This window comes from Zeus faber (assembly GCF_960531495.2).
Source record: "Zeus faber genome assembly, chromosome: 16".
In the NCBI taxonomy this organism is placed as follows: Eukaryota; Metazoa; Chordata; class Actinopteri; order Zeiformes; family Zeidae; genus Zeus; species Zeus faber.
In genome coordinates, this window is record NC_137202.1 from 3,844,037 (window position 1) to 3,855,468 (window position 11,432).

At 43.3% G+C, this 11,432-nt stretch overlaps 1 protein-coding gene across 1 annotated transcript; it reads right to left on the reverse strand.

The window, feature by feature from the left end:
* Positions 1–1,967: 1,967 nt before the first annotated feature.
* On the reverse strand, positions 1,968–11,089 carry LOC307242434 (multiple inositol polyphosphate phosphatase 1-like). Its single transcript, XM_080016924.1, has 5 exons — positions 10,463–11,089; positions 9,606–9,797; positions 7,342–7,439; positions 3,421–3,551; positions 1,968–2,679 (listed from the first exon to the last, which is right to left on the reverse strand). The coding sequence occupies exons 1-5, from the start codon at positions 11,043–11,045 to the stop codon at positions 2,289–2,291; spliced, it is 1,395 nt and encodes a 464-aa protein (XP_079873050.1). The 5' UTR covers positions 11,046–11,089; the 3' UTR covers positions 1,968–2,288.
* Between the last annotated feature and the right edge of the window lie 343 nt (positions 11,090–11,432).

Here is an 11,432-nt window from a genome sequence, read left to right on the forward strand (position 1 = left end):
GCTCAGTGACTTTGCAACAACGAATCGGCCTGAAGATAAACCAGAAGAAAATTGAAGTTATGACACTAAACATCCCAAACCCCTTACCAATCCAAATAGATGGAAAAGATCTTCCGACAGCAGAGGGGTTCACCTATCTCGGAAGCGCCGTAAGACATGATGGGGGAGCACGCAGTGGTATCAAGAACTGAATAAACAAGGCTCGGAATGCATTCAGAATGCTCAACAATGTATGGCGGTCTCAGCAATACAGCACCAAGGCCAAACTCAAACTATATCAGAGCTGTGTCCTTCCCACCCTCCTGTAGGGCTCGGAATGCTGGAGAATGACAGCGAGGGACCTCAAACAGCTGTCGGACTTCCACACAAAAAATCTTGAGAAGAATCTGTAGGATTTTTTGGCCCAACACAATATCTATCCAAGACCTACTTAATAGATGCCAGCAGGACAGCATGGATAATATCTTTGCGAGATGCGCTGGAACTGGATTGGGCATGTGATGAGGCGAGAGCCGAGCAGCCCAAAAGTAGCCCTACAACCCAAAACTACCTGGCGTTGGACAGTCGAGGACAAAAAGAGAGATATGAACTGGACCTGGGGAAGTGTCCAGAAAATAGCCCAAAACAGACAGGAATGGGTAACCTTCGTTGCTGCCCGACATGTCAGAAGGCATAACGGGCAAAACTGAACTGAAACTAATATCTATTCCGATTGTTACTAGAATGTTTTTCAATTTTACTAGTCATTATTAATTGAGTACAAGTACTTATTCATTGGTAACTGGTGCCTTTTCCTGTTGTTACTAGTAACATTTTTAGTTTTACTAGTAACACTAGAGGTACTCAATTAATAGTTATAAAATGGAAATACATTCTAGTAACAATGGGAAAAGATATCACACGGAGGCAAATATTTAGTATCTGAAACATGGAGCCCCAAAGGTTTCAATGATAATTGTCTAAATTGTTACTAGAAACATCACAATAGTTACTAGTAACAGTGGGAATAGTAATTAGTATCTAATAAAAAAAGTACTAGTACCTAATACATTTTCACTAGGTACTGTTCACAGTTGGAATAGCAACTATTAACTTTGAAAGTGACTACTTCATCCTATGGATTAAATGTCAAAACAGTTTGCCATTTCCGCTGAAAATCACTTTCACCCAGTTATAGTTCCCCTGGTCTTGGTTGTAGATGCATTTGCTTTTCTTTCTGCTAGTTTCCATCATATTGCGCCTAAATCAGCATTGTTTGTGATTTTGCGGTGTCTTGCAGTTTTCCCTGCTTGGCGTAGCAAAGGCGGCGATGGGCCAACACCTGCACGTGACCCATGCCGTGCGCAGTTTGATTGACATCCAACGCAGCCCTGTGACGACAGCCTTCCCTGCTTTCTTCCCAGCCATTGATAAAAGCCAGATTTTTACAAAAGTGTCCGTCCTGCAGCGGTTTGACTTTTGAAAACTAGAGCCAATCAAAATGCCTGGACGTCGTCTCAAAATATCGGACGCGGGACAAGGGAAAGTAAAGCTACAGCTATAAAAATCACACGAATATCTATAAATAAGGGGTGCTGACAGTGATGTATCGAGCATCGACAGCCTTTTGCCAGTGAAAAAGTCAGATTTGTGCACTGATCTCCTTGGGCTGATTTTGGTTTGGCAATTATGCTGGTTTGGTCACAGACTTGGCAACCCTGGTGAGGAGGGACCACCCAACACTTGTGTATTTTACAGAAATAACTCAGCGAACTGGGCTTGTTGATCTCACCTGCAGCCATGCACTGAGCTAACATTGTTAGCATGCAGCCTGATGCCATCTGCTTGTAAGGATGGAGTCCCCCTGTGAGATGAGAGTTATTTGTCTGTATTATGACATAAAGAACAAGTCAGTGAGGACGTGCTCGTTTGACTCACCCCAATCGGAGTAAGTAAAATATGAAATGATCCTTGAAACACAGCAACGATAAGTTGAATGTAATTTAATTTCAACGTTTTAAAAAAATGTTTACAATATATTTGAAGTGCACTTTGGTGAAGCTGTAATTTTTTTGTTTTACATCACACCTGTCAGAGAAGCACAAGTAAAGCACATTCATTTAAGAATAAAACAGGTCCTTAACAAACAATTAGTTCCACGTTTTAAAATATAAATTCAAGCAGAAATCAATACTGTTATTTCAGATGAGAGGAATTCAAAGACTCTCCCACGAAAGAGATGAAAGTCTTCCTTTCTGTCGTTTAGTAAAGAATGAAGCAAGTGTTGACTGATTGTGGCGGCACAAAGCTTAACCCTTCATGACAGTGGGGTGTGTGAACAGCTGGCACTCCGTCTCGAAGTCACAGTTGTGCAGCAGGTCGTGGTAGCGCTGCCGCACGGCGCTGTAGAGCGGGGCGGAACCCTGGTGGTCCGGCAGACCGGGGAAGGACAGGGGCTTTTCGTTGAGTAGCGGCTGCAGCCTCAGCCCGTCCTCCCCGCAGTGGAACAGCACAAGCAGTAGGTTGGCAGCATAGGGTAGCATGTGGCTAGTGCGGAAGGACCGGTCGCTCTGCGCCGCAAAATTGGTGGAGGTCAGCGGCGCGTCATCCTTAAAGAAGCCCAGGAGAGTCAGCAAGGGCAGGAGCGTCTCGGCGTGGCCCACCTGGATGGTCACAGCCTCAGTCACCGGAAGACCGGCCCTTGGGGGAACAATGTAAGATGAGGCAAGATAAATTGACGAGACTTTATTAATCCCTGGAGGGAAATTCGTAAGTGGTTTAACTGACCTCAGTTGTAGAGGATGTATAATGAGATAAATTGTGTATAGTGGGCTACATATTTGTGATAATTGTAACAAATCTTTGAGGCATCTGGAAGGGAACCCAAAAACACTAAAAGAATGAAAATATTTCAAAACGCATACTTCATGAATACATGTTCCTTGTGTTATGTAATTGCTTATGGTTATTGTTACCAGTAATTATAATTCAGGAAGTTTATATACATTGATATGTCTGGAAAGTCTGTAAATTCTGACAGTGATGTTATAGGGTTTTTATTTTAGAGAACTTACTCTTGTGCGCGCCAGTTGCCCTCAGAAACTTATATATTTGACGTGAAATATGCTGCGTTTTGTTTAATCCAATTGTCTTCTTGTAATACTTCAAGTTAACAGTTCTCCCTTTGGTGCGGGACCCCTAATAATAACAGTCATAATAATCATCACAAATTAATTTAGATAAATCTAAACATTATGCCAATGAAACATACAGTATGCCCTGGATATCTACCTGTGCATAAAGAGTGTATTTATCCAGTGATAACTCTTAAAACCCAATTTGTTTTTTCAGGACATCAGTACAAAGTGGCGAAAGTCCCGTGTTGTCGATGAAAAGCCTCCATATCGAGGCGGTGTGGGAGGCGTTGGAAGACGAGCTCACCGGCTTTGCTCGGCGGCACGGTCCAGTCGGCTGAAGACGTCCTGGAACAGGATGCAGCTGGACTTGCTGTTGATGTCGTGGCCGTAGCCTCTCTTCCAGAAATGCTTCAGGTCGCTCGCATACTCCATTACCTGTTGGAGACGAAGACCAAAACTTTTAAAGATCCTTCTCAGATCCCAAAAGTTTAAAAAGATCTTATTTATTTTTAATTCCATGGTTTTATTATTTTTGCTATAATATCTATCTATCAATCTATCAAGAGCTCAACAGTGAGTTTCAAGAAGTGAAAATCAAGGTTTTGATTATTAGCCATAATGTCGTAACCATCCAAGGTAGACTTACCACGAGCTATGAGATTGTGAAACGATGGTATACACTGATTAACCACAACATTAAAACCATTACTAATAACCACAAATATTGTGTAGTTCCCCTCGTGTTGCCAAAACAGCTCTCACTGGTCGAGGCATGGACTCCACAAGACCTCTGAAGGTGTCCGGTGGTATCTGACACCAAGACGTTAGCAGCAGATCCTTTAAGTCCTGTAAGTTGTGAGGTGTGCCAGCACATCCCATAGATGCTCGATCGGATCAGACCCTAACCCCGGCGGTGCACATGAAAGAAAATGTGATTCATCAGACCAGGCCACCTTCTTCCATTGCTCCACGGTCCAGTTCTGTTGCTCATGTGCCCATTGTAGGTGCTTTCAGCGGTGGACAGGGGTCAGCATGGACACTCTGACTGGTCTGTGGCTTCACAGCTCCATACACATCAAGCTGTGATGCACTGTGTGTTCTGACACCTTTCTATCATAGCAGCATTAACTTTTTCAACAATTTGAGCTACACTAGCTCTTCTGTGGGATCGGACCGGACAGGCTAGACTTTGCTCCCCACGTGTATCAATGAGCCTTGGGCACCCATGACCCTGTTGCGGGTTCGCCGGTTGTCCTTCCTTGAACCACTTTTGGGAGGTACTAACCACTGCATACCGGGCACACCCCACAAGATCTGCCGTTTTGGAGATGGTCTGACCCAGTCTTCTAGACCAGCAGTTCCCAACTTTTTCAGACTGGCAGCCCACTTGAAACTCTCAAAAGTGTTTGTGGCCCACATCCAACCAGAAGAAATACAGGAGCCAAACAGTGCGTTCTCCGAAAACGTATATTTTAACAATCATAACATTCTTATACATACAGTAGTGGTAAAACAAAAAAAGAGGTGGGTTAAATATAACCTTAAATCTGTGGAACTTTTGCATAACGTTCGTAACGGTATCTAGTAAGCTGTGTATGAAGGGCGCAGTGTTTTGAATGTAGCCTAACGACTCACGCAAGCGCTGATAAAACTAACAATAACAGGAGCACATTAATATTAACTCACCTAATGAGAAGGCTGATGTTGCATGGCAGACACCAAGTGCTTGATGTCTGGCTTAAGGGGCAACAGTCTCAGGCGAAGACTCTTTGATATGATTGATCATGATGACAGGAAGCCACATTCCTTCCTTTGTCAAAAAATCTGACAGATTCTCAAACGACTCAAAGTTTGACTGGTCAACTTGCCTGGCCCACATCTCCATTTTTCTTATGGTCGCTTCTATTTTATTCTGGACATTGAACATGATCACTGCTTTTCCTTGGACACTGAGGTTGAGTCCATTTAAGTGGCTGAAAATGTTGGCCAGGAATTCCAATTTAGCCAGCCACTCAAAATCACTGAAGCAAGTTTAAACTTTGTGTCAAGAAAAAACACCCTCACCTCATCGCGCAATTCAAAAAGTCGCATCAGTACCTCCCCCCTTGAGAGCCACCGCACTTTGGTGTGTAACAGAGGCTGCTTATGGTCACTGCCCATCTGGTCACATAAAACGGGAAATAAGGGTGATTGCAGTGGGCGGCTTTTGATGAAGTTGATGCCTCTGACAGCCTCATCTAGAACAGTCATTAGATTTGCAGCATTTTCTTTACAGCCAGTGCTGCTCTGTGTATTCTGCAGTGGACAGAGGCTACAAGTGGAGCCACAGCTTTCACCAGGGTGATGCTTCCACTGTGCTGGCCCAGCATCGCACGGGCCCCATCAGTGCTCACTCCCACACATTTGGACCAATCAATCCCGTTTGAAACTATGAACACATTCAGAAAGTCAAAAATGGCCTCGGCAGTTGAAGGCTGAGGCCTTCTTTTATCTTTCCATTGTTTTCAGATCTTACGTAGACAAGCAGGTTTGACAGATTTGTGATGTTTTTCAATTCATCCAGTTGGATGGAATAAAAACAACTCTCTCATACGCTCGTTATCAGCTGTTCTGACACATTCTCTACCATCTCGTCAATCCTGCTTTTGACTGAGTTAACAGACAATCCCAACATCACTCCCACAATCTCATTTTGTGGCAGGAAGAATGAAATTCTCCCCGATTGTATGCGGCTCACCAGCCTTGGCTATGAGTCGGGCGACCCCATAGAATGCTTCCACTGCCTTTGCGTTCTCGGTGCCCATACATGACGTTTCGATGACTTTCTTCTTGCCGTGATACTCCTTGAGTTTATTATTGAAAGATTCAAGTGGCTTAGACATGTCCTGTTGGTGTTTTGTCTCGAGGTGACGGCACAGTTTACATGGCTTCAGAGCTTTGTTTGATAACATCTCTGAAGACACCACGCACTGCGGTAACGGTTCGTGTTCTGTGCCTGTCAAAAATAATCCCAATGATAAATGTTCAGCGCTATACTTTCTACGAACCTTTCTTTTTTCTTTGACAGGCGGGACTGTCCTGCGGACTTGGCTTGTGGATGATGTACCAATGGCTTCTTTCCTTTTCAGTGTGCCTGATGCTAGCCAACAATCCATTTTGATTATCACCGCAAGTTCAAAATGTACAGGTGCACGTTGATCGTGGTCTGGCTTGGTCGTAGTATGCCATAACATAAGTTCCTATCTATCAGTGATGATGCATTTTTTTCAAGGTTTTAAAGAAAAAATACCATGAAATGATCATTCTTTTTTACATTTAAAAACGTTTTTGTAAAAAAAAAAAAATAAGATCAATAAGATCTGTGTTTTTCCCATGATTTGGCGGCCCTCTTGCAATACCCTTGTGGCCCACCCATAGGTTGGGAATCGCTGGTCTAGCCATCACAATTTGGCCCTTGTCAAAGTCACTCAGATCCTTACGCTTGCCCATTTTTCCTACTAAAAACTTCAAGAACTGACTGTTCACTTGCTGCCTAATATATCCCACTCCTTAACAGGTGCCATTGGAACGAGATGAGCAATGTGATTCACTTCACCTGTCAGTGGTTTAAATGTTGTGGCTGATCGGTATTTTCTCCTGTAGAAGCCACAAGTCCGTATGAAATCGAATTGTTTTAAGCACAAGCTACAACTTATTACACTATTAACACTATGATTAACAATATAAACAATATATAATGAGGTTAAATTCAAGAAGAAACCCACTAAACTATCGTTGGTTTGCAAGTCGATGGAAAGGCATCATTCACAGTGGTTTATGGGATGAGTAGTTCCTTAATAATTATGTACACAGCCTTGTACATCTTTTTTTGTTCCAAATGAAATGTTTATGGTCACGATCCATCTCCTAGTTGGTTGGCTTGGTCCCAGGCTTAAAACTCTTTATATAAGGATTTTCTAAAACGTCAGTGGAGTGAATGAACGGGTAATCCCATTCCCAAAACGGAGACGTTTAAAAAGCGGCCGGTCATTGTTCAGCTTTATAGCTATCCATACATATATCTATGCATTCATCCATCCATCCATTCATCCATCTAAAACAGAAAAACAAATATCTTTAAAGTAAAATGTGTGTCAACCATCATTTGACTATTACCCATTTCTATTGAACCCTTTCCTGCTCTGATCTAGTACATGTGGTGACATAACGAGGAAATGTCAGATACCTGCGCGTCCACCTCGTCAAACAGCTGACACCAGGGGGAGTTCACGGTCTTGATGGCAAACTCATACGCACACAAATAGAACGCTGCTTCTGCCATATCTACAGGAGAGAGAGAGAGAGGGAGACGCATGTTAGGGTAAGTTCAGCGTGGCGCGGATTCATTATTTCCCCGAAAATAAGAACTATTTCTAGCGCACACAAGGCCCTCCTCAAGGACAAGAGGAGTTGTTAGGTAGGGAAGAGACAGATTAACAGAGCAGAACATCTTCAATAGAAAACAATTTTAGTTTTGAGATAATTAAATAAAAAGTGTACAACAGAATGGTCTACAATTGTGTGTATAATATTATCTGGCTAGTTTTAAAAAAAAAAAAATCTCTTCAGCTGTCTCACAAGTTGATTTTAGTGATTTATTTAACTTTAATAGTAACATAATGTAAAGTAACATAATGAGAATATTTTACTTTTGATACCTGACTCAACTATTAGGGCCGGACTCCTATGGTTATTGTGGGGATTTTTATTATTATTCTCCTTTGCATTTTTCAGGCTAAAAGTGTCTAGAACACAACAATCGCTGAACCCACAGACATGGTTGAGGTCTCGGTAGAACCGGGACATCTCAGACATCCTGTGGTTCAGTTTGATCCATTTCGATCTACATTTGGAGCAGGAATTTGTGAAAAACCGACGAAAATCTATCGGAAGTATCAGAACTTTGATGTACCTTGATTAGTTTTTGGCACAAGTGCTTTGTGACATCATCATCCAATTTGTTATACACCGATCAGCCACAACATTAAAACCACTGACATGCAAAGTGAATAACATTGCTCATCTTGTTCCAGTGGCACCTGTCAAGGGGTGGCAGCAAGTGAACAGTCAGTTCTTGCAGTTGATGTATTGGAAGCAGGAAAAATGGGCAAGAGTAAGGATCTGCGCAACTTTGACAAGGGCCAAATTGTGATGGCTAGATGACTGGGTCAGAGCATCTCCAAAACAACAGGTCTTGAGGGGTTAAAGTCCGATCCGATGGAGCATCTGTAGGATGTGCTGGAACAACAAGCCCGATCCATCCACCTGCTTACGTCTTGGTGTCAGATACCACAGGACACCTTCAGAAGTCTTGTGGAGTCCATGCCTTGACGGGTCAGAGCTGTTTTGGCGGCACGAGGTGGAGCTACACAATATTAGTGGTGGTTTTAAAGTTGTGGCTGATTGGTGTACTGTCCAGGTTATGAATCTGGTTGGTCATTTGCACCTACGGCGAGGTCCGCGTGTAGGGCAGCACGATAAATCGGATTTTCATCGTCATCGTGATATTAACATTTGCAATAAACACGTCACCAAAGACTGCCTGAAACGCGATGAATAAGAAATAATTTTATTAAATTGATTTTTTTTTTTTTATAATCCGTCTGAGAGAGTCACACAATCTGCAATTGATTAACAAGTGGACTCGTTCTCTGTTCATACGCGGCGCCGAGTGGACACGCAGCTCTCTAGTTGAAAGCGCTCCAAAACAGTGAGTGTGTGTGTGTGTGTGTATGTATGTTCAAGTTCAAGTGATTATTTGTCACATACATATACATACGGTCATACATATATGCAGTGAAATGTCATGACACCCGGTGATTACGCACAATAACCTCTATAAGCTCTAAAAATACTAAAATACCAAAATGTGTTTCACTTTCATTTACTCATGACTTTAGATTATTGTGAAATCTCCCTTTCACTTTCTGCACATGCCCTTTCTCACTTTGGGAGGTAGGATTTAACATTTCTATTATTACACACACACACACACACACACACACACACACACACACACACACACACACACACACACACACATAAAATAAAAACCTAACTAAATATAAAAATGTATAAATAACATTTAACATCTATTAGACATATTATTTATTACTGAGATGTAATTATAGCGACTCATTCTCAAGCGTCACCTAACGGGTCTTATAAAGTTTAATTCAACACTAACTCAAAGCGGCGCTCCCCCTAGTGGTCATATACTGTTAATGAACGTCATGTAAACATTTTACTATCTATCCTCCACAAAGGCTAAAAAGGTTGAGTCACATTTTATACCTACAAATATTTCCTTAGCTAATAACTAAAATATGAAACGATCAATTGCTACTCTTGTCATTTTTAACCCACCAAATATAAACCTGGGGCCACTGAGAGAATCCCTGGGGTCAATTCCGGGGACAATGTGGGAAATATTACGTAAATAAAAAACACCTTCAGTGATGAGACTGTACTGGAGACTGAGGCGGTCGGCAATCTTCTCCTTCACCCTGGTCATCTCCGGTCCGGACTTGAACCTTTCCAGCTCCGCTGTGGCCGACTGGTTTTTATCAACCTCCTCCACAAACCTGGTGCAGTGATCGAAGAACCTCATCAGGGCGTCGTTCACCTCATGGTCCACTTCCTCTGCAGGCCGGCGAGAAGAGAAGAGAGAAATGAGAAATGGACACTTGATGGTGAATACATCTGCGTGTGACGGGGAAGAAACACCAGCAAATGCAGTTAAATGTAATATAAAATGTACCCTATACTTAAAGTGTAAATCCATAATATTGTCTGTGTTGGTTGGATTACACGACAAGTCCCAGAATTCCATTCAAAGCCTCAACACCGGTACTTGTACATTTTATGTATAACGTTACGTGTCCAGTTAGGGGGCAGTGTCGCATTTAGTGAACCACAACGTACAGAAAACATAGAAGAAATGTTTTTTGTTGTTTTGTTCTTTGAACTCAAAAATATGGATATTCATGCAAATAGAAATCCGCATTGGAATCTCCGCAAGTCACTCTCTAGCCTGCTCCATTTTCTTTTCTACATTTCCTGATTGATTGATTGATTGATTGATTCGGGGTTTGTTTTCTCCGTCACTTGAGGTGATGGAGGAGATCTTTCCTTCTTTTTTTGGTGAATGATCAGCCATATCGCCAATTTCCTGACCACCACGGGCTACGCTGCTTTATCAAATTCAAATTCACTTCTTGCGTGTCCTCGGCTGTTTATTATAAAGTTCCAGCTCATTGCCACTTTTATATAGAGCCTGTCTATGTGACGCCAATCGACCGTCCCACCTTCCACGGCCCACAGCTCGGTGAGGCCCCTCTTGAAAGCCAGGGTGCTGTTGACACACCGATGCTTGGAGCTGGTGATGAACTTGATGCTCCCCGCTCGGAGCTTCTCCTCGGACACCAGGGAAGGGAACAGCTTGGACAACCTGACCGCCAGGTGCCGGTGGTCACTGACTCCCTTCTGGACCAGTCTGCCGTCCATGTCGTCCGTGTACCACATGGTCCAGCGGTACTTCATCTCTCGCACCCAGCTCTCCTTCTCCGACGCCTTGTGCAACACCAGGCTGTAGAACTGCCGCATCTTCCGGACGTTCTTGGACGTCGGGAACCGGGTCCCGTGTCGTATGACGGCGGTCAGGTGGGTCGCTCGGCACTCCGCGGCCGGGGCGCGCAGCACGGACTTGTTCACGGCCAGAATGTCGCCGATTAGGTACGGGTTCACCTCCTCGTACCTCCCCTTCGTGCTGAAGTATTCGGCGATCGCCGGGATGTCCGGCCCGACGCCGGAGTCGACATGGCCACGGAAGCAGCAGGCCACGCCGATGACGCCCAGGCAGAGGGCAACGCTTCGGCGAACCGCACGCATCGTGCCGCGGCGCCCCAGCTCCGGCAGCGCGACTCCGCTTTGTTTTGCTCTGTGTCCGTGTGACGTCATCTGAACGCGTTCGCCAAAGGCCAACCAAAACGTTTGGCAGAGTTTCTTGCTATTTCTCCCAAACGAATCCGATTATTTTGAATCATCCCTAAATACTTTCAAGGATATCTTTACGGTTAAAGTCACATTTAAGTAACATTTCAAACAATATAAATATGAAAATAGCAGTTATACATCATAAAATATATATAGAATCTATACTCTGCGTTCTGTTGACATTGTCATCGTTTCAATTCTTAAATAAAATATGAAATAGTCGTCAAATAAATGATAACAAAACAAACTGTCGATCATATGTCCGACTTAACGACAGACAGA

Excerpts from the sequence above, each read along its gene's own strand:
- LOC307242434 (XM_080016924.1), bottom strand. The coding sequence starts at position 11,045 with ATGCGTGCGGTTCGCCGAAGCGTTGCCCTCTGCCTGGGCGTCATCGGC. Across the intron at positions 7,440-9,605 it reads GTACAGTCTCATCACTGAAG|ATATGGCAGAAGCAGCGTTC; the intron begins GTGTTTTTTATT and ends TCTCTCCTGTAG. Across the intron at positions 3,552-7,341 it reads TTGACGAGGTGGACGCGCAG|GTAATGGAGTATGCGAGCGA; the intron begins GTATCTGACATT and ends CGTCTCCAACAG.